The following is a 22215-nucleotide window of genomic DNA, read 5'->3' on the forward strand; positions in this document are numbered from 1 at the left end:
CCTAGATCCATGTCTTATTGCATGGTATATGCGGGCGGGTAAGTCTGAAGTCGAACAGAATTCGATAAAGAACAGGTATCGGTAGTACCACCGCAGTCAGAGCGTTGTGGAACATAACATGCTTTGTTGTGATTTCCTACATGTTATCTTTGTCGTACCCGATGGGCGCTAGAATGTCGCTTCTCATCATAGGTGGAAATGATTGATCGGGAACCAGCAATCTAATCATCAGCGTCACAAGTGCTCGTCAAGAAGTTAACTCGCGGGACAACATCAAGCAGCTGATAAAAGTGTTGTTCAGTGCAAGGTGAAGAATGATGCATGTGCAAGGCACCCATGTCAGGTTGTCAGATATGCGCCACTGCATCGTCAGACTATGCATCCGTAGGCTCGCATGTTGGTACGAAAGGTATCGTTGGAGTCTCGCAAGAGTTTGCTATTCCCGTTGACAACCACTCGTTCGTGCGGGAACATAGTAGCCAAACCATGCTGCCAGGAGCATGAGCATGCGGGCTTTTTCGTTCCACGGAGGAGTTTTGACAAAGAACAAAGACTAGTCATTCGTATGGTGTTGTTTTTGATGCAAACATGTGACACAGACTCAGTGTAGTTGTAAGACTAGATGATGGAGCGACGGTCTTTGGAATCGCCTTCGAAAGACAGGCATCATGGAGCACTGGCTATGGTTCCTAGGGGTGTATACCGCACGAGGTCCTTTAAGCGACTTTGTACATATGCTTTCTCTGGATACAACCGAGTATAGCGGGTCCTGAGTGTAACACAACGCACACTATCGGCGAATAACACAACATGCCTTCTTTACCATCCCAGCCGGTCAAGGGGTTCCGTCGATGCCTGAGCTGCGATGATGATATTTTTGGTCGAGAGTAGAGGACCCTCCGAGGGTTTCCTGATTGGCAATTCGTGTCCGAATAAGACACGGAGTGACAGGGTTATCTTGCGAAATGAGGTATCTTGATGAAGCTGCGTTGATTAGATGCTCTTCATGAAACAGCAAGTCGACCCGGAAACTGTAATGCTATGGTGTCGACAAGCTGGTTTCTAGGGTGGCGTTCGAAGAGCAGCATATGATCTACTACGTGTGAGCAGATGGGGGCAAAATGGGCAGCTCGATGGATGGAAGGCCCACTTGCTGAGCATGTATAAAACAACAACCTCCATGCCACCCATTTCTATACGACTTGGCACTTGTTGGCTTTGCTTGGCAGGGCGGTGCCGCACGGCGTAGCCGTAACTCAGCTGGCGAGAGCCAACGATCGCGCGCTTACTCCGCTACACGAGAAGCTCTCCCATCGCGCATTCCGATACATATCATGTGTGAAGTACTTTGCGGCAATCTAGTGCTGTTTATTTTTTCGTTGTTCTTTGTTTTGTTCGTTAACAATCAGGATTGCGGCTGAATCTAAAGGAGTAGTTGCGCATCAGGTACGTCATCCAAATCCAGATCCGCTGACGCGCGTTGTTCAAATTCGGGTACAGTTATACTCCGTCGCGATCATCGGGTGCTGTCTATAGCCAGGCTATTCAGCCATGTTCAAGGTCGTATCGTTGTGTAAGTAATTATGCGCAAGTAGAGCGGCAGTTGGGATACAGAGTTGGTGGTGCTCGATTGTACGGAAGTCTCCACCCATCTAGGCCCGTGCATCACGGCGGAAGGATGACGGCTGCTGCAGCCTCAGCCGCGATATCTCCTTTTTGGAAATGTGGGGCGAGATCGAATATTCCGATGACCACGCTGATCAACCTTGGGCCAACATAGCATCGAGAATGCAGGGAGGGTTGAAGCCCTGTGGCCGCATGCAGCTAGCTATGTGTGATCTTATGTGGTACTTGGGGAGGCTTCTGTTGACAACTGTCAAACAAAGAACAGATAGTACCAGACCTCGGGAGATATTCGTCTGGTGCAAGATCACAATGACTCACGTCGTAAACCTACCCAGGATTCACATCAGGATCGCTGGACGCCAGATCATTTGCGGAATAGATTGAAAGTATTTAATTAGGTACCTTGTTAGTCCACAAGGATGCATCTATCAGCAGACCCTGCATAAAGCCATCTAAGGGCATGTTGATGGGGCGCCGTTATACTAATGCACAGGGCTGCGCCTCCGGAAGCCACCTAGGCCGCAGCATAGTCAACTGTACCCCCTCAAAGTAACTGAGGACAATATGAAACACATGAGGATCAGCAGTAGCCTGAAGCCTGGTTCGTGGCTGAAGCCACCAGTGCAAGTACGTTAGTCGCGGTGATACAAACTCTGCTTTCGTCACATCGGTCTCCGCATTCGAAAACCGCGGTAACGGGATTGTACTCGCATCTTCGTCATCCGGACTTTGTTGGAACGATCATGATCCTGGTCATCAGCATCTAAGGCGGGGCATGCACGGCATCTGAGAATGGCCTGAATGATTTGACTTAACAACTTGAATATGCACTGATGCTACTAGCTACGAGCTGGAAGAATCTCTGCCACATTTACAGCAACCACCATCATAAGTTCGTAAGAAAAGAAGGAGGGAAATCTTCAACCTCTATCAATGCGCAAATGCCTCAGATAACAATGCAAAATGCTCATGAGAACCCGCTATGAAAGCAATAGCTTAACCGCTGGGGTTGCCGTTGAAGGCAAGGTAGTTCTTGGTGCTGGAGGGAAGACCAGTGATCTTGTTCCTCAGCGAAAGAGCAGTAAGGCGGGAAGAAAGGGCGGCAGGGGTCTTCTTGCCCTCGAGACCTAGGATGTAGGCACCGAGACCAGCAACGTGGGGAGTGGCCATGGAGGTACCGGAGATGGTGTTCTTTGTAATATTAGCTTTTGATCTAAACGTCCACATAAATGGTTGAACTTACAGTGCCGCCGTTGAGCCAGGTGGAGAGAATGGATACACCGGGAGCAAGGATGTCAACAATGGAACCGTAGTTGGAGAAGGAGGCGAGACGGTCCGAGCTGTCGGTGGCACCAACAGTGTAGACAGTGGGTTCCGATGCAGGCGAGGAGTTGGCAGCATCTTGAGCCTCGTTACCGGCAGCAACAGCCATGAAGACACCAGCGGTGACAGCGTTGGCTGCAGCAGTGTTGACAGCGGTAGAACGGGATCCACCAAGAGACATGTTAGCAACAGCACCGTTGGGGCAGCTGCGAGTCTTGACATCATTGGCGACGTAGTTGATTCCGGCAATGACACCTGAGTTGGTACCCTTCAAATGGTTAGCAAGGCATTTGCACTGTGAAACGCATATCCACTTACAGAACCACTGGCGTCGAGGACCTTGACAGCGTAAAGCTTGGTCTTCTTGGCTACACCGTAGGTCTTGGATCCAATGGTACCGGCGCAGTGGGTGCCGTGACCGTTGCCATCAGTGTTTGAGCCATCGCCAGCGTAGTTGGCGAGGAAAGTAGCACGGCCCTCAAACTCGGGGTGAGTAGTAGAGATACCAGTGTCAATGACATAGGCGCAAGTACCAGCGCCGGCAGAGTCATCGTAGGTGTAGGAGCTGATACCCTTGGCCTGGTGGGAGATACGACCAAGACCCCAGGTAGAAGAAGACTGAGTGACGTAGGCCTTCTTCTCGAGGTGGATCTCGCCCAGGTTGGCCTTGACAACGGCATCCTGCTCGATGTAGTCGACCTATATTATATCAGTACTCTGAGAGTCATTTTCAGGGCTGATAAGCTTACACCGGGCAGGTTCTGAAGCAGCTCAACAATGTCATCAGCCATATCAGCAGTGAAACCACCGAAGCCGGCGAACTTGTAGACATGGACAGGGTCCTTCTTGAGAACCTTCAAGGCAGCATCGATCAGAGCCTGGAGGTTCTCATTCTTCATCTTGACGATGTATCTTCCGGGGATAGGACTGCCAGCACGGGGAACGATGACTGGGGCGGGAAGGGCAAGAGCCACGGGCAGAAGTGCGAGAAGAAGTGAGAGCTTCATGTTGACGGATTGATCGAAGAATGAGATCGTTGGAGCGAAAGACGAAGAAGACTGCTGATGATGGGCTGAGTGTTGCTGTGCTCGTGGCCTGGTGATCTGGAAGGGCGTCTGATACCTCTTATATAGATCCCTTTGACAACCTGGTGTTGAGACGAAATGGCAGGAGGCAAATGCACCTTCCAATTAGGATTAGCAACCACCGACCAAGCGATCTCGTGCCATGCCGACATACCTAGAGCAATGGTACAAGGTGTTGTTGGTCGCTAGAATGGCTTGAGATGGCGTTTGTACACGTTCGATACCTTATTGGGTAGGTGCTACAGTGTGTTCCGGCACTACTACCAAGGTTGCTTCCAAGACACCGGAGTAGTGGTAATGGAACGGGCGGAAAGTCTTAGAGAAGGAGGAGGATACTGTGAGGAGCGGGTCAGATGCGCAGCTCTTGGCATGATGCACTTTAGATTAACATGCTTACTAGTTTAGGGATGTGAATAACGTCGCGTAGAGATTCAACGTAGAAAGCCTGCACGATGGCGCGATTGGACGAGGGTGGATCGATCTGCAGCCCCTTGTGAGAATCCTGATAACGGCGTAGACGCGATGAGAGGGCTGGTGTCGAGCCAAATGTCAAATGAAGCTGTTTCATGCAGTATCGATGCCCGGGATTCATCAGGTGTGTCCTACAGGATTTGTCTGTGGGTCGCAGTTCCACAGGTCCTATTCGACTCGGGCATCGCTCGCTTACCCATCTCGGATCAAGTGAGCCAGCATGATCTGTGTTTCTTTGGTATCCCTGAACCTCTGTCCCAAGGGTACGGGACGAGCCGCCACTGTGTTGGTAGGCTGTATGTACACTCACATGCCGACGCAACCTACAATTAGTTACTGTACAAACAGCACTAGTACAGAGGGATCATCGAACTGGATCTACGATTGGCGGGAGCCAGAATTGGTCGACACAACGACATGAACAAGAAGAGTGGGTTAGGGATATTGTTGGACAGCATTTGGGTATATCGTTACCTTCAGCCTTGTATCCTTTTCCATAGCTGCATGGATGTCCAATCTCCCTAAAGTGGATCACCAATAGAACTAGGCCCAATCACAACAAAGTTGTTTGCGTCTTTGACTTCTCGGCAGCTGGGTGAATTGCTCCTATACCGATTCCATTTCAGGCGGCAAAGGGACGTGATTTTGATCTAGACCAATCAGATACTCGATCTTAACTTTATTTAGCGGGCTTGGCGGGACCGGCAATGTAGCCATCCTATCACGGCGCTATCCGGCAGCACTGCATCGTGGCATCATGCTTTTTTCTAGTCCTGGAATGCTTAAACGTATTGAACATGCGGTGCTCAACTGTTATGATCTGCAACAGCGACAGCGCCCCCATCCGCTGGCTATCCAAGGCCCGCTAGTAATGAGCTTAAAATCACGTAGCTGCTGAAACCACCTCCTTCTTTAGGAATTAGCACGACGCAGACCAATATAGTTAACCTGGCCCTTAGCCACACCTCAGATAAGGCGACAACGGGATAGGAGAAATGGGCGAATGATGAGCCACGATATGTTGGGTAGCGCTCTTGCATGCGGAATGATGCGATCGCTTTGGAAAGTTGTCATGTCCCACGCTGGTCGCGTGCAAGGCCCTTGTTCGTTCCGAGCGGGTTTAGGCCAGAGCCAGAAACAGTAGAGGCACGAGGCCTAGACAGCCAGCCCACTCAACGGTGAGACTATGAGTCCAAGGAAAGTACGGCGGAGAGGCGGTATTCCAAGCCACTTCATAGCGACCGCGGGCCTTTGCTGAGCTGGCGCCTCTGGCTGTGTCGATCACGATGTGGCCGGCGAATGTGGGCGAGGCGAAGCGTCTCCTGCCTTTTGCGTATGGTCTCCGCTCACTAAGATGACCTACCAGCCGTCTTCGCGGCTGGCAGAGCCATGAGAGGTAAAGGGGTGTGGTGTAGTGTTTTGAAGTGGTTCCCCTAAGGAACAATCGGCACGCTTCCATTCAAAGCCCAGAGGTTGATCGGTGCCGAGGTGCTGCCGTGCGCACGTGTCTCACGCACGGTGCAGGCCGAACTCGCTTTCAATCTCACGGCATTCGCTGTGGTCACAACACATCACCAGCCGCCTTCGGGCAAGCCTTTCTGTCTTGCCCAGCTCAGTTCGAGTACCACGCAATGGCCCATTCTTCGACGATTCGCCATGACCTTCTCTCAATAAGGAACAGTTTACTGCCTAGATGACTACTGACCATCGGGTACTGCACCACGGATGGTTAATCACATGCGAGTACATGGGAGTTCCTCATGATGCATTGATAGCCGACCGCATATTTGCACTTGAATGTACTGACAAGACTCTCAAGCAAAAGTGGTGACAATAAACGTGTACTAACTGTTGGACAACTCACCGCAATCATACCTAGGGACGCCAGACAATGCTCATCGAGCTGTTGGTCTACAAGCTTGGAAGAGGCAGATTCACAAGTTACCCCAGCTTATGAAAATAATACAGTTGCTTTCAATCCCCGCTTCAAGTATTGTGCATAGGCCATGCGATCCTATCTTTGGAGCGCCTTCGCACCCTTCACGATACATACGACTTCGTACAGATGCGCACCACGTTTGATCTCCAATACTCGCCGTTCTTTCTGCAGCCCTAGTCACTCCAACGGTTAGCCCCCCAAGCAGGATCTCCCGTGATCTCCTCGTATCTCAGACCCTGCGACGATCTCATGCGGGAGATATGGACCTTCCTTGAGCGTCAAAACTCCACCCGATGCCAAGAACGCAATCGCACCCAGCGCTTACTTCGGACCATGACCCCACGCCTCCGCCATGGAGTTGCTGCATGGTATTCGTTAGCTGCACGCGCGAGGAATGCTGGCTTGTGTTAGCTTACATCTTCTATATCTAAGGCGCTAAGCTCTTCTCTTGGCTCAGGGATTACCTCTTATCCAACTATCATGCAGGTACACCTGCTGACAACGCGGGCTTTACTGCTGATCGACTGTACAGCCAACTCCTGGCCATTTCGCCGACCACACCCACAGCAACAAACCCTCGTCTCGAAATCCAAGGTCACCTTCCTCATCCGTCTGAATCAATAGTCGATACTCGAGAGCACCTTGTTGAGGTCAGTGTTGCGATAGCGCCACACTCGCCACATCTCAGCCATTTCTATGCAGAGGTGAACTTGGCAAGTGTTTACCTACAAGGAAGCTTGATCGAGCTGTTCAGTGTTCGCAGCTGGAGGGTAATGTATGCTCCTTTTCCGCTCGTCATCACAGGTTGTAGTAAAATCTGTAGGTATCGTTGCAAACTCAACGCCACAGCATCAGCATCACTAGCCACAGAACGTCCTATGTTCCGAATGTATCAATCATAGGTTCTGCGCGCACGGAGAGCATGGTAGCTATTTGGTAGGACTCAAGCCTTACCTTAATCGGCGATGTGAACCGGTGGTAGCAGAAGGTGTGTCCTTCATTACGTTGGAGCCGCCCACCACCCCATCTTTTCGGTCAAGAACCGAGAGAAACGTTCCGCCCAGTTCCTGGTGGGTCAAATATACTTTTCGAGCTTCCAACTCAGGACTCGTACCACGGGTGATCGGTAAGAGTCTTTTTGGCCTCTCGGAAGTCATACACGTACGGTCTCTGGAAGCTCCGTTGGGTTGTATAGCCACGTATAAGGCTATGCAGTGGCTGGGTTGCTCACTATATCATTGGTGGGATTAATCAGCTACGTAGGCACAGCTCAGGCACGATTTGGCATCAAGTACATGGTTTGTTTGCAAGAAGCCCACACTTGAGACAGGTGTACGACGTTCTAGTCCTTTCTTACCCCAAAGCAATACGTACGCCGATCAACGGCCATCAATCTCCTGTTCCTCATCGCCGATCCCTACCAATCTGCTTCCTCGTCTCCTTATACCTGTTTCTGCATCTCGCCTCTTCGTACCCCCAGTCTCTCGCTATTCTGATCGTCCCGGAGCACGACCTACATACTCCACCCTGCATCATGCAAGCAAGCAACTCTCTAGTGGATGTGTGTGAGCGCATATAGCGCCACCAACATAGGTCGACCTCCGTTCCTGACACGGGCCGGCCCATGTTTCTGGAAGGAGCAAAGAACCATGCTCACGTGCATTATCGAAACACCTTTGCATCATGCAGAATAAGCCTCAATGAGTGCTGGACAAGCCTTGATAAGAAGGCGGATGCGGTCTTGGCGGGGTTGGCGACCTTCCGCTCCTGGATGCACCGGCGGCTACATGTTTGAGGTACTCCAGTGTCCAGAGCACATGGTATCCAATCTGATTGAATCAATATGAGCCTCGGCAAGCCGTACAAAGAGCAGTATCGGATTCGTAGCAGCTCGAGAAATCCTTGAATTGGAGCTCACGACATCAGAAGTCAAGCAAAAGGATATTGTCATGGTCATTCAAGCTCCGCTACGTGTCCAAATAGTTTAAATTTGCCAAAGCGTCCCCGCGTCATACGAGTTCGATCATTGTTTCTTGTGTTTTATGGTATCCGTCAAGAATACTGCGCAGTATAGGCGTCTTCTTATCGAAATCTGTATAGATGAGCATTCTAGAGTCTGCATCGATGGCAAAAGAACCGACGCGTTCGTAGCTCCCACTTTGAGTCCGGCTTGGTGTAATCAAGATGGCCTGTACATATCCTTCTCCCACTGATCCGTAGCAGCAATGGCGAAGGACGACTAGACTGACTTCGCAACCTAAGTCATCTAGGTCCCATTTCGTAGTATCGTCAAGGATCATAGTATTATCGTATGGCTCCCACGTTAAAACAGCCGACTCTGGCGGAAATATCAATATTGGGCGACATCTCAATGTCATGGAAGCGTGAACGAGCTCTCCAGAAGGCCTTTGGTCTACAAGTAAAGTCTCGATCGCAGCCATGTCGTAAGCTGGTTTTGACTTTCTATTGATACCAGACCACGATACCCAGCGCTCTACAGGATGGCTGATACTCGCCCAACTCCAGGTTGGTGCACGCCAAACAGTAGACCTCAGGGCTTTTTCGGCTGAGTATGAACTGATTGGGATCGGCTTTCGTGCCCAGCACATGTCTTCGATGAAGCGACCTCGCCACAAGCCAGCGACCAGGGTGTCGTTCATCGCTCCAGCGACATCCTGTGCGACACCGTTCAATGCAACGAGTATATCTTTTGCCATGGTAGGGCAAGTCCAGAGTAACTGCGTCTGAAAGCACACCAGTATTCGTAAATTCTGAATAAGTAATCAAGGTCTGTTTCGATCGTGCCTGAGGTTTTGGGGATCATCTTAATTTTGTAATCGTTGACCCACCATTTCAAGCCTCGGCCTATGAAGCCATCGGGCGAATAAGATCTTCTCTCAGAATGGTAGTTGTGGCCTGGATTTTGTTCGCTAGTCAATTCCTCATGGCATTCCCAGTAGATCAACTCCTGCGTGAAATGGAAGATTCCGGTACTCAGGTAACGTTCCTGCGCAACCCATGCTCTTTTGTTCAAAGGTGCAGTATTGAGGATCTGTTCAGGCGTGTTCACATCAGGAATAACTGTATAGGCCACTAGGGGTTCTCTCGTGTTCTGTCCATGAAGGCGATCCCTGCTGGTTTCAACTCGCATAGATAAAAGGGCTTGCGGATCTCTGTTGAAGAAGAGACCGGCATCACTATTCTGAGCGGCGGAGGCCGCAATGCAACATACGGCCTGACTATAGACTTCTCGCATACGAGCAGCCTCTCTCTGCCAGTCTTCCGGATCATCTTGTATAATACACCTAGGGGGCGTTAGAGATACCAAGATGAGTTGCTTCATCTGCAACGTACAGCGAATCGATCCAAAGATACTGAATCTGCATCTTTCGAGCTACGTAGATGGCATCCTGGAAGGTTTTAGGAAGATCTGTCAATCGTATGCCTGCTCTAAGGCGCGCAACTGTTGCTCGTGTTAGTTTGAAAGGCTGAGAACCTCCCCAACAATGTGTCAGCGCGATATATGGCATCATTTTGACGCAGTCTTCGTTTTGAAGAAGGCAGATCGTCGAGGCTTCGGCGTAGCCTACGTCAAGCACTCTTGTGGGCACAAAAGCGCTCACCTCTTGTCTGCTCTGCCTGATCTTCCAGCATTCGGTATGCGTAGCTCGGCACCGCCTCAGTTGTGACAAGGCAAAGCTGATACAGGCTTCGCTGCCGGTATTATCGGCAGTGAGACTCGTATCTACATCCAATAGACCTGAATGAGCTGGCAGGTGCCCTTGCGACAGGTTGGTATCTTTTTCAGGCACCAGGTGTAGGGGAACGTAACTCCCATTACAAATGAACCAGAGGGACATTCTCTCTTCTCGGTCTGCCTCGAATTGAGTTACATATTCCGTTGGAGCGACCTGGAATGGACCGCGTGAGCGATGACCTGTCCGGGTGTCAGTCAGTGGTACATAAAGGATCCCAGACGGGTTGGTCATACGCAAGTCGCGATCAATCTCAACTTTTAGACGTCTACATATTCCGCAAGACAATGCAAGGGCTTCCTGAAACGACTCAGGCGTTGCATGATGGGTAAAATACAACTTTCCGTTTGTCTCCTCTGTGCGAAGTAAAGTATTTCTTCCTGAGAGTAGTCTTTGACACGGACCACAAAGCACTTGGTCTGACGAAACGAACAGCTTTGAGGTATGGAATGTAGTAGTGTCCATTCGTAAGGGTTCATGTACGCGGACAAAGTAGGCCATGGTGGATCGCTAGTCAGGCAACGGCCAGACTCAAAGCCGATGTGCTCTTGTTCAGAGGTATATAGCAAAGAGCACGTTGGGATATGCGGGGTTAGGCGCTGAAGCCTCGAACAGGGGGCTGACATAGCCCTGCTAGCCTGCCACACCAGCATATTAATACCCAGTAAACATAGTATAGAACATGTTGTTGCGACAACACGATGCTCGTTGTCCATGGTGTTGAGGTTGTGCGTCCCCAGAGATGACCGGACCCACTTCCCCTTAGCCTAAGCCAGGGTCCAGCGTGACCGGGCCTTCGTACCTGCCTGTGCTCAACTTTTACGAATAGCCAAACAAACCTCAGCATGCAGTCGCTCCCTTCTCTCTCCGCCATGAAGCGGACACAATGAACTCGTCACGCGCATTCACCCGGACGACGCAAAACACCTTCCGCAAACCCCTCGACTTCCTCAGCAATCTCTCGCGGAACCCGGTACAGCTCCCAAAGGACAGAAAGAGAAAGGACAGCAACGTCCACAGGCGGAACACCAGCGCCAGCTCAATCGACGACACGGACCACTCTGACGTCGAGTTCTACGCGCAGATGGAGACGTCACGGCGGAGTCACTCGACGCAGAACTCGCAGTCGGAGCTGCAGCCTGCGGTTCCATTGATCGATATTGGGAGTCGCAGCAATAGCCCATACCCACGCATTCGAAGCGCCGCACAAAGCGAAGACGAAGACGATGAATACGAGCCCGCGAGCAGCATACGGCCGTTGGTTAGCCACGACGTGGGCAGAGGAAGCCATGCCTTTCGCGGCTTTTGGCAACAAGGCGGGCCTGGGGCTTTCTTTTTCAGCACATGGAGGGGCTGGCAGGTCTGGGTCGGATTGCTGGTCTTTTGGGTTGGCGGATGTAGTTTTGGGCTACTGCTGATGAATCGCTTCATCATGTTGACGGGTGTCTACAAGTGAGGAAACCGTTGAACTGCAGGTTGGATGGTTGCTAACAGGACTAGATTCCCATTCCCCCTCACCCAATCCTACGCCCAGCTCATCATCACGCACATCCTTCTAATACTTGTTTCGAGTCTTCTACGCTTCTCTAGCAACCCTCTGCACTTCATAGGCTTTGGTGCCGCTGTGCCGCCTTCGCAGCCAGCTGCGCCCCAGGGAGGAGCATTCAGAGGCAACAAGAAGCCTGGCATATATGCCTTTGCAAGATGGCTGTCGAATGGATCGGGAGGCATTGCTGGTGGAGGCCTGTTTGAGTTTGACTGGCAAATCGCGAAACAGGTGCTACCACTTGCAGTAGTCTTTGTTGTGAAGGTGCTGCTCAGCAACTTCTCGTTTGCGTATGACACCTGCAACTCCACCACATTACTCAGTTCTGACATGGCATAGCTACGCACCTCTACCAACCTACCAACTCGCCCGCATTGGCATAACCCCCCTCGCCATAATCTTCTCCTGCATCCTCCAGAAAGAAAATGTGAACGGCAGCATCCTTTCCTCCGCCCTCGTTGCAACCCTCAACCTCTTCTTCGCGTCCTACCGCTCAAACGTTCGCGTCACCTGGGAATCCGTCGTAGCTGGCGTCTTCTCATCCATCTTCGTCGCCCTATATCCAATCCTCCTTCTACGCACATACCGCAAGATTGTTGCTGGTTTGGTACCTGTAGGCGATGTGCTCACCGGATACCCTAGTGGCTCAGAAGAGCCAGGCAACAGGGAGGAGACTCGCGCTTTTTACCGCACCTTACACTACACATCACTGGTATCCCTCATGCTCCTCACACCCATTGTGATCCTCTCCGGTGAGGTTCCTCATATCTACCACAACATTCCCTTCCTCGACGTACCCTTCTTCTGGGCCATGATGCTGTTCGGCGGCATGGGCTCGTGGGCTGTCTTCTCAGGCACATTATTGCTTGTCAAGGCAACGTCTCCATTGACAGCGACGTTTGTGGCCGTTCCACGAAGCGCTTTCCAGCTCGTTGCTATCACTCTGTTCAAGAGCCCATCACAGACTTGGATTGGCGTTATCCTATGCTGGATCAGCAGTCTGTGGTTCCTTGTTGCGAGACGGGATGAGGGAAGAAGTAGGGATCGGTTGAGATTGGAGGGTCGGTAACAGGTGCATGATGTTGGCTTGGCACATACGATCTTTTGCCGACCTTCATGGTTCATTTCCTCGTTCTAGGATATAGCATTCATATATTCATCTTGCATAGCGTAGCATCTGATACCATTATTGATTGTACCTTTCACCACATTCTCATCTTCCTATGAGCATTGCAGCTTGATATGTCAAGCTTGGTAATCGAGCCGTTGAGGTGACGCGGTTACAGGAAGCGCTATGCTGGGTATGCATGACCATATTAGAAACGAAAGACCTATGCGACAGTCCCAGTGTTGCATTCTTCAGCCAGTGAATGTAAGCTTGTTCATTTCCTGCTACTTTCTAGTCTATCAAAATAAGGATACCACAGTTCGCATCAAACTATCTACTGAATTTTGAGAGCTGAGCCAACACCAACACCACCCTCACCGCCACCCACACCTCCCCCTCGCCCCATCCATCCTCCTCTTCGCCTCACCAAACCGTCTCCTCGCCTCCTCAAATGCCCTTCGTGCCTTAATCACATCTATCCTTCGTACATTGAACTCGTGTGTCGCCCTTTGCGCTGCCTGTATCCGAGGATCTATTATTCTAGGTGCTTCGTACCTGCCTCCCATGAATTTATTCCATATGCTGTTATTGTCAAGTTGTTGGTATGTACTCGGTCGGTTCGGACATGGTGTATCTGGATCGCCAAACTCATGTTTCAAACTGTTAAAGAGTGGGGTAAAGGAAACATTCTGAGAGGAAGTGGGCGTGGGAGTATTTATTTGTGTTGTGCGAATTGGGGGAAGACGGGCGCGGCGTTGGGATCGGGGAGTGTTTGGGATCGTTGAGGGGGTTATAGTTTTTCGCGAATCTGGGGGCGTGAGTAAACCAGGGAAGTTGATGGAGAGTGGTGTGACGGGCTCATTGTCGTTTTCTGGAACGATAGTAAGCTCTTCCTTGAAACGTTTTGCTAACTTTTCAGAGTGTTTGTCATCGTCCCTATTGCTAGTATCCACCTCGTGTCTAATCGAGTATTTCCTCTTCCTTGCCTCCTCTTCCTTGACTGGAACAGGGCCTTGCATCTCGCGGCCTCGACTCATTCTCCTCAAACTCTCACAAGCTTTTTCTACATCGCCAACCTCCAGTATAGCAAAGATGTTTTTACTCTTGCCGCTGTGTGATCCTTCGCGGATGCGCGCCTGGAAGTAGGTATTCAAAAGGCTATGCGCACGATCTCGTTGGCCGATCGTTAGTGTGGAAAGCTCATGGACAGCTTCGAAAATTCCTGCTGGGAGACAGTTGACTGGTACCCCAGCAAGGAGCGAGGGGGGGAGAATGTCCTCATCATGAGAGCCGTTTTGAATGAACCAGTTCTTTTCAATAGCTTGAATATGGGTGTTGATATCCGAATGGCGTTCGAAACCGGTCGAGTTTGCAAGGTTCGCTAACTCCATCTTCAGTATTGTGAATTCTAGACCTTAGTCGAGGAGAGATGCTGGGATGTAGATGCGGTTCACAACGCAACGTCACGACCAGAAACACAACTTAACGGTGACTGATAGCGAACTGCTATGCAACAAAGATTCAGTAGCTACAAAGGTTGCGCAGTCATTCTCGGCTTTGTCCCAATCCAGCTCTAAAGACCGGTTTCTGGTGGCTGGTTGCGCTTTGTCTCTCAGCTTCAGAACAGTGTGACATCGCTTTTATTGTAACACAGATCGTACCGGAGGCGAACGTTCTTCCGTTAGATACTTGAGACGTGTTTCAGGTTGCTCGACCGGTAGAACTGCATGCTGGATGTGAAGTAGAAAGGATGCTTGTGGAATTGTAAAAGTATATGAGACCACTGTAGAGTTTGGACAAAGATAGGAACTCGATTTATACACCAGCGAGAGGCTAGGTCCGCCTGGCGGCTCTGAGTATATTTGCTTGGGTAGTCTTCGCAAGTCAGAGGTCCGCGTTGTTGCCCATAGTGCTTGTTCACTGCTGCTGGTCGATACTGCTTTATTGAGAAAGGTCTCAACGTGCGTACGAAGCCATGGGAAATCTGAGAGCCCATGAGACGCAGGAAACACGATTTTCTTCATGTGAATGTAACGCTGTCCGTGCGATAAGATGCTGCACAATTGAGGAAAATCGGCGGCGAGGGGGCTGGAGTGATGACGAAGGGCAAGTGGGGCTTGAGACACGTCACGTCAGGCGCGACGTGGAAAGCACTATCAACGCCACAAACGTTAAGAGGAACAAGCTCAGACAAATTTCCGATCAGTTGACTTTCGCAATCAAAATGGCATCTCCAATCATGTGAGCACTGTTCCGCAGCTCGAAATACAAAACGCGCTTGATGGAGACAAACAACAGTAAAGAGACGACTACCGAATACTAGCAATATGACGTAGCATTCCAGAAATAGCATCCTGGTGCTATTGGAAAAGCCTGCAGTATGTTGCAGGATCATGTACCTCCCCGACCTCCCGACGAGCAGCCCCTCAATGGAAGCTTGCTGGCTCCCACGCAGTTCTTATTGTCTGTTACCACGAAGTATACTTCCAATCGAGCTGAAAAGGTTGGGTATGCCAAACGTGCCTCGTGAAGCATTCGGGTTGGACGTCTTTCGTGAATCGTGTTTGTATGGACAGCTGCCATTCGTGCAACCACCTTGGGTCTTCTCCCATCTACATGGAGTTTCTGATTGAGGCCGTCTTCCCTGGTTCTCCTCTCTACCTCGTCCAGCCGTCTTGATTATGTCATCGAGAGATTGCTCAAGACGCTCTTGAGGACGTTGATTTTGAATGGGCGATTGTAGTTGAAACGGCTTTCCACATCTCTCTTTCCTACCTCCTCCTTTTGTTTGGATGATCTCGTCGAGTGACTGCTCGATCTGGGTTTGGCAAGGCTGCTGCCGAGTGGTTGACTTTGAAGACTGATGTGCACTATTGCTGGAAGAATCTTGACGAAGAAATAAAGGATCATGACTCCTCCTACAATGATCATCAGCAAAACAAGTGCCCTTCATGAAGCGTGAACATGGCTCATGAGGGTACTGGCAGCTGAGACCCTTGTTGCATCTGCCCTTGAGATTGTTTTTACACGCAACTTTCTTCGAATCAATCGTAGCGCGAGGTCCCTGAATTGCATCAGATAGGATGCCTTGCTGACGATTGGTGTTGCCATCCTTGATGGAAGCAATGTTGGACCCATGCGATATGATGGGTTGGCCGTCTTTTGTAATCCTACCCATGATCGAAGGGCGTTCACGAGGACCGGTTGTTAGGGCTTGGTGATCGGGTAATCTCATAGTGTTGCTAGCTTGAGAGGCATGGGCCCGACTCTGCTGTCCGCGTTGGAACGGGTTTACCTGAGAGAAAGCGCTGGATCGTGGACTAGAGTCAGAGTCGATGATCATTTGGTCAACCTGTGAAGACTGTCGCGGCTGACCACGTGATGTAGCATCTGTCAGAAAGAAAGGGTCGTGGCTGCGGATACAATTCCCGCCATACCTACAATTGCCTTTCAGCCAGAACTTGCATGCACTATGAGGCATCATGCAGCTTTTGCCCGCTGGGCAATGACCGTTCTTGTACGCCGGGCAAGCCGACTTGAAATTGCTATTTGACAACCCAAGCAATTGTGAGGGAACACCACTGCCGATATGAGCACCGAAGGTATTCAGCTGCCCTGCGATGCTAACTCCAGGGCTAGGAAAGCCGGTCTGATCGGATTTTGTCGGGTGTTGCTGTGATGGGCCAATTCCTTGGACGCCTTCCATTGGTACACCGCCGTCTCCCGGTCCATGCTGATGTGAAGTTTGTTCAAAAGACCCCGGCTGGGCGGAAGAACTGCCAAATGATGTGCCTAGTGAGCTCTGAGGCTGGTAAATACTACTGTTGGCGGTCTGATTACTACTGAACGACGAGCCCATTGACGTGCTGAGCTGCACAGAATCGATTGGTGACAATGGTGTCGAGGTAACCTTCGGCTGCGTTTTCTGTGCCTGACCGCCAACTAGACTGTCTAGTCTGGCGTTAAGTCTTTTAATATCAGTCGTGTTGAGTGAGATCTGGTCCTGATACGATTGCTCGCGCTTCGCTAGGGCTGCGGCCTCTGAATGTTTCTTCGCAACTTCCTGAGCGCGTTCCTTCGTGACGGCCAGCTCAAGCGATCTGATGCCTTTCTTCATCTTTATCTGCTCGGCTTCGATCTTTTGTAGCTTTTCAGCGCGGGCTTGTTCCTGCTTACGAACTTGTTCTTCCTTCTCTAGATGCTGTCGTTTGGCCTTTTGCTCTCGGTACTCTACCGTCTCCTGTGCGTTAGGACCGATGCTGGTCTGGACAATTTTATCCTCTGTTGCTTGCTGAAGAGTTTCTTTCACTGCATTGACAAGTTCAGGCGGAAAAATCGAGGTGTTGAGGCTTGTGGGAAGGAATGTAAGCCAACCCTCGATGTCGTCAATTTCGGTGACAAGATGGCGGAGGAATTGGTAAGGTCGTGAGTATTCTATCAGATTGCGGAGAGCCCGGAGGCGGTGCAGTGGCAGCGGTAGTGGTAGGTACGGCAAGATCGTGCGCCATCTTGCTCCTTCAGCGAGAGCCTTATGTAAACCATAGAGACACTCGCGGACCTCAGCAATGGAATCTTCGTCTCCACTGAGCATGATCTTTTCGATGACCATCATGTCGCGTCGTACGTCCTCGTAGTGCTTCGCGAAATCCTTGACAAGCTCTTTTTTCTCTTCGTTGTTTCGCGGGAGAAGCAGTACAAGACGAGGAACCATGTGACGGGCTACTGCGTCTTGCTTGATGGCTCCTTTCAACGCGGCGTGGCTGAACATCTCGATCAAATCCTCTCGCCAGTCGTTCGCAACGTCGATTGTATATTGTTGAAGGCCAGCCTCGTGTAAGCGCACCTTGTACGCGCTGAAGCACATTTCTGCCATGTACTGGTAAATGTTAGAGATAAAAGGGGAAGTCGCATCGACATATCTACCTTAGGGTTGTATTTGTCCTTATTGTCACGGCTCTTCGTTGAGCGCGCTGGTGAGGAAGTCACATTACGTTCAGCCTAAGCATCGGCATCAGTACACGAGAACGTAGAAGAAGATACGATTAGGAGTAACTTACGGACTCTAAATCGTTACTTGTGGATATTCGCTTCCTCTTTTCACCAGCTAGGGGACGAGCGTAGGTCAGGTAGCTGGCGCGATTGGCAGTGTGGAAGTGAGCCATTACGACAGTCGAGATAGGGTAGCTGGATGTGTACAATGGTGCCGTTCCGCGATTGATGAACATCTTGCGTGCCAAGATACATGAAGACCTAGTCTGGGGGACGGAGATGATCGATAGAAAAGGATCAGGTACGTAGCAGTGGGCGGGGTGTCTGAGTTTGGGCTATTTGATAAGTCGCTAGTTCACATTTAGGAGTCGAGTGAGTGTTCTGAATAGTTTTCGCGTGTAGAGGGAAAGGCTGATCAGTACCTACGCGTAGTGTAGGGTCTGTGCAAAGTGAATGTGGATGATGTCGAGACAAAGACGCAGGTTGAAAGACAATGACAAGAGGCAACCGAGAACAACAGATCAACGGGAGGTACCAGCGATTCATCTTGCCCTACAGTGTTCATAAGGCAGATGCTCTAGCCCAAGTCATCGTACACCGAAGCAGCAAGATTGGTGATGGCTGTGCTGTACGTACAGCCCATCGTGACGAAGCTCAAACATTACGACACAGGAGAGTACGTAAGGTAGTTGTTGATTTCTGGTCATAGGAGAAGCAGATGAGCAGACTTTGAGTTGATCAAGATGATGGAAAATAAACAAGATATAGCAACCTGAAAGATATCAAGCCGCAGAGAAATAGATTTCCTGGCTACACCTGAGTAGTGCGGCCTGCATGTCTATCTCATAGGTGTTGCATAGCACGATTATTTCCATGAAGCGGCTGCAACAGCCTGATGCAGGTTATTCCCATTATTCCCGAGTCTCGTTTCTTTCTCTGTGGTTTCGTCACGATAGGCGTTGGGGTAACAAGGCATTCCTATGCTCTCAAGGCAGCAAAACACAGTGAAATGAAATGAAAGGAGAGAACAAGCAGATGGCGAGAATGGTAAGCAAAGAGACGGCCCGGATGAGCTTACGATGGAGAGTGTCAGAGTTTGGAAAGAGACATGGTCATGGTATTCGGATGGCTTGGCGATGCTGGTCTAGCGCGAAATGGCAGGCACGGGATGCGGAGAGCTGACCGCGACGGCAAGGGCGACTGAGGCAGGGTCGCTCATTCTTCAGTCGATGTTTGGACACATGCATCGCGACAATGCGCAATCCTGTCGCGTGTGTTTCTTGTCGGTCAGCCAAGCAAAAGTGCATTCACGAAGATAGGCCGCCGTGCGACAGGTGCAAGCAGAGTGGACGCGCGGACCGCTGCGAATTCCCAGGTGCGTGGAGCTTCTGTCATCCCCTACAGCGGCGTATTGACGGCTGTGATAGCACCAGGAACGAGTGCGATACACCGCAAGCCTAAGCGACCACGGCCATCCGAAGATGCAGGAGAGACGCCGACATCGAATAACTCGAGTACGACGGTTGTAGCGCCCCATCAGGGCCGCAATGACGCACATCTGCCGAACGGCAACAATGCCGCACAACAGGCGTCGCCGAATACGGCATCGTCACTACTCGACGGCCTAGATCCATTCGAGCTCCTGACAGACGAGGTCAAGAACAGCTACCTGCGATGCAGTTACAAATGGAGTTTCCACCACACGCCGACCTTGCTGCGCCGGATTCGCGATCGCACCTTGGAGCCATGGATGGCCTGGGCGATACTTGCGCTGGCCATCAGGTATGCTATGGCCTTCATCCACATACTCGATCGCCAAGCTGACATGGCTTAGATTCGTCCAGAACCCGCCGTCGCCCTTCAGGTCGCAGACTGAGGCCAGCAATGCGTATGCTGCCCACGCTCGCCAGATCTTGCAACAAGACCTTGAGACACCCTCAATCAGTCGCGTGCAGGCCTTGTTGATGTTGACAGGTCACGACTGGGGAGCTGGAAACGGAAGAAGGGCGTGGATATATCTAGGCATGGCGATACGCCTGGTTGAGGTTATGGACCTGACGCGTGAGACTGGCATACCGCGAAATCGCGTGCCAACACGTGAGGAGTTTATCGAGGCTGAAGTGCGCCGACGGACTGCCTGGACGTGCTTTTTGATGGACTCCCTGCTCAGTGGCGGTAAAGGACGCAAGAGGTCATTGACTGCGGCAGACATGAAGATTCAACTACCCTGCGAGCGCGAGGACTTTGTCTTTGGAGAGCCAGTATGCACGCCTCAGCTGGACAATACACAGCGCATGCCACCAGTGGCATTGCCCTTGGGGGAGCTTGGCATCATCGGCTATAGCATGCGTGCTGCTAACATCTGGGGTAAAGTTGCGCGTTGGGCCTGCTCTGATGAACTCAAGAGCGAACTGCCGTGGGCATCCTCTTCACAATTCCAGCAGCTCATCTACGAGCTTGAGGGCTGGAAGGCCTCGCTTCCACAGCGCTTGCAGTACGACCTCTTCACTTTGCATAGTCATAATGCTGTCGAACAGGGTCAGGCGTACTGCTACATGCACTGCATACACTTTATGAGTTACATGTTCCTGCATCGCGCTTATCTACCAGTCCTTGGCCCCCAGCAAAATGGAGCGAATCCTGAGGAGACACCAAACTCCTACGATGAGCACCGGGACATGTGGAGGAAGTGGGAGAAGACTTCACGCAAGGAGCTGTTCAAAGACTCAGTTATGGTCCTGGACATGCTAGAGGAAATGCGCACGTTCGGTGTGTATTTCCTGAGGGGCTTGGTGCCATGGATCGGCTTCACCATCTACACGGCAGTCGGCGCAATGCTGTACAGTTTCAACTTCCCGAGCGGCGACGACGATCCTCGCTGGCGGGAAAAGGCGCGTAAGAGCGTGATACAGGGCTGCAACTTTCTGAGGGAGATGAAGACACAGTGGCCTATGGCTGAAACTTGGGTGGGTGACTACAAAAGATCGAGATGAAACATGCTGACAATCCCAGTACGATACCATCCGACGCATGCAAGCGTACTATCGCTCTGTACTTGGTCAGGACGGGCCGGCATCACCTGAAGAACGACAGGCCTTGCGACATGCCATGATAGACTATGGCGCGTTACAGCCTTCACCTGTACAAAAACCAGCAGGCTCACCAAGAGATGTAATCATGTCCAGCAGGTCCCCTTCACAACAACACAACGACGTAAGTTCCCAATGCCGCATCCACGAGACTCCGCTAACACACTGCAAGCGCAAACCCATGATCGTCAACCTCACTAATCCGCCCGTCACAAGCCCGTTGCCAGCCACAGCGCCCACGCCTAACAGCTACACTTCCAACTTCTCATGGAACACCCCTCCAGCGGTGCCCCCATTGGAAGCTGACGAAACTTTCAACCTTGACTCGTTCGACCTGACCAATGAGGAACTGGAGGCCATGATGATAAATGCGACACAAGACTTTTGGGCAAGCTTCCCAGGCGAAGTGGGTGTCGGGTATCAGTAATAAGTGGGATAGGGTTTGGTATGGCGTTATGGTAGCGAAAAAATGGCGAAGGGGCATGTATCATATCTAATGTATGCGATTAATTTTAATGGTCCAAGGCGAGTTTCTCGTTGCTGGTTATGACCTGCGTTGCAAACGGGACGTCATGGCCTACCGAGCCTGACTTGTGTTTTTGCCACTTTGCAGACTGACCACTTCTATTACCACCAAAAGAGGTGATCGGAAATGAGGAGCAGCATGCGACGATTGAGAAAGACAAGGCGAGAAGGATCTAGAAACGGACTGAGACTTCCCAATCTATCATTAGGATTCCACGGAATTATGCGTATTAGGCCACCATCAAGTCCTAGAAGCATTTCAAAGCTCAGCAGCAAAGCTTAGCACTCATCCTAGACGGTGGTAGATGTGTACCTGACATGTTACTTCTTTGGTCAACCTGATGCGGTGTGTACAAGGCGAAGACGGAAGCCGGCACACTGGCGGCTCGTCATGTGGGACAATAGGCAAAGGGGGATCCACGAGCTTAAACTGACAACATCTCACATCTTTCAAACGCGCTCTCCTGCTGAGGATTTCATTCCTCGCTGAACATCGCAAGTTGCGACCTAAATGTTGTTGTTGATACAGTTGTCTTTCGGGCCGTCTTCGTCTCATGGTGGCGATGTACCTATCCGGACTAGCGCGGTTACTAGATTTAGGGAGAACGGATTTCACGAGCCCGAAAGATTGCATCGCTCACGCTGCGCTCTCGACGTGCAGTGCTTCCTATGCAGCCTCTTGAGAACGCTATGAACGCATCTTTAGCCTATTGGTGGCTCAGGTGTATGCACCGCCGGGGTGGTCTAGCGTAACCCAAG

At 51.0% G+C, this 22215-nt stretch overlaps 8 protein-coding genes across 8 annotated transcripts; 2 read left to right on the forward strand and 6 right to left on the reverse strand.

The window, feature by feature from the left end:
* Positions 1-2622: 2622 nt before the first annotated feature.
* Positions 2623-3956, reverse strand: CC77DRAFT_1062972 (subtilisin-like serine protease-like protein PR1A; the record flags this gene model as incomplete). The annotated part of the gene is made up of 4 exons (XM_018528587.1): positions 2623-2817; positions 2870-3217; positions 3268-3648; positions 3699-3956. The coding sequence occupies 4 exons, from the start codon at positions 3954-3956 to the stop codon at positions 2623-2625; spliced, it is 1182 nt and encodes a 393-aa protein (XP_018384475.1).
* Positions 3957-8261: 4305 nt separating this feature from the next.
* CC77DRAFT_181793 (hypothetical protein) lies at positions 8262-9253 on the reverse strand. The gene has a single exon (XM_018530514.1). The coding sequence runs from the start codon at positions 9159-9161 to the stop codon at positions 8454-8456; it is 708 nt and encodes a 235-aa protein (XP_018384476.1). The 5' UTR covers positions 9162-9253; the 3' UTR covers positions 8262-8453.
* A 117-nt stretch (positions 9254-9370) lies between these two features.
* Positions 9371-10118, reverse strand: CC77DRAFT_901693 (HET-domain-containing protein; the record flags this gene model as incomplete). Its single annotated transcript, XM_018533590.1, has 2 exons — positions 9371-9749; positions 9799-10118. Coding segments are annotated over 2 exons (699 nt in total), but the record flags the coding sequence as incomplete, so codon positions are not given.
* Positions 10119-10428: 310 nt separating this feature from the next.
* CC77DRAFT_181710 (hypothetical protein) lies at positions 10429-11032 on the reverse strand. The gene has a single exon (XM_018530512.1). The coding sequence runs from the start codon at positions 10913-10915 to the stop codon at positions 10460-10462; it is 456 nt and encodes a 151-aa protein (XP_018384478.1). The 5' UTR covers positions 10916-11032; the 3' UTR covers positions 10429-10459.
* Positions 10902-13137, forward strand: CC77DRAFT_966291 (hypothetical protein). Its single transcript, XM_018535733.1, has 3 exons — positions 10902-11651; positions 11700-12035; positions 12085-13137. The coding sequence occupies exons 1-3, from the start codon at positions 11086-11088 to the stop codon at positions 12812-12814; spliced, it is 1632 nt and encodes a 543-aa protein (XP_018384479.1). The 5' UTR covers positions 10902-11085; the 3' UTR covers positions 12815-13137.
* Positions 13050-14369, reverse strand: CC77DRAFT_181772 (hypothetical protein). The gene has a single exon (XM_018530513.1). It carries the CDS (start codon positions 14242-14244, stop codon positions 13228-13230), a length of 1017 nt encoding a protein of 338 aa, XP_018384480.1. The 5' UTR covers positions 14245-14369; the 3' UTR covers positions 13050-13227.
* A 689-nt stretch (positions 14370-15058) lies between these two features.
* On the reverse strand, positions 15059-18015 carry CC77DRAFT_1096269 (hypothetical protein; the record flags this gene model as incomplete). The annotated part of the gene is made up of 3 exons (XM_018529832.1): positions 15059-17729; positions 17777-17851; positions 17911-18015. The coding sequence occupies 3 exons, from the start codon at positions 18013-18015 to the stop codon at positions 15312-15314; spliced, it is 2598 nt and encodes an 865-aa protein (XP_018384481.1). The 3' UTR covers positions 15059-15311.
* Positions 18016-19030: 1015 nt separating this feature from the next.
* Positions 19031-21461, forward strand: CC77DRAFT_1021893 (hypothetical protein). The gene is made up of 5 exons (XM_018525352.1): positions 19031-19217; positions 19270-19624; positions 19677-20808; positions 20855-21055; positions 21104-21461. The coding sequence occupies exons 1-5, from the start codon at positions 19097-19099 to the stop codon at positions 21356-21358; spliced, it is 2064 nt and encodes a 687-aa protein (XP_018384482.1). The 5' UTR covers positions 19031-19096; the 3' UTR covers positions 21359-21461.
* Positions 21462-22215: the final 754 nt, after the last annotated feature.

This window comes from Alternaria alternata, assembly GCF_001642055.1.
Source record: "Alternaria alternata strain SRC1lrK2f unplaced genomic scaffold CC77scaffold_14, whole genome shotgun sequence".
Taxonomy (NCBI): Eukaryota; Fungi; Ascomycota; class Dothideomycetes; order Pleosporales; family Pleosporaceae; genus Alternaria; species Alternaria alternata.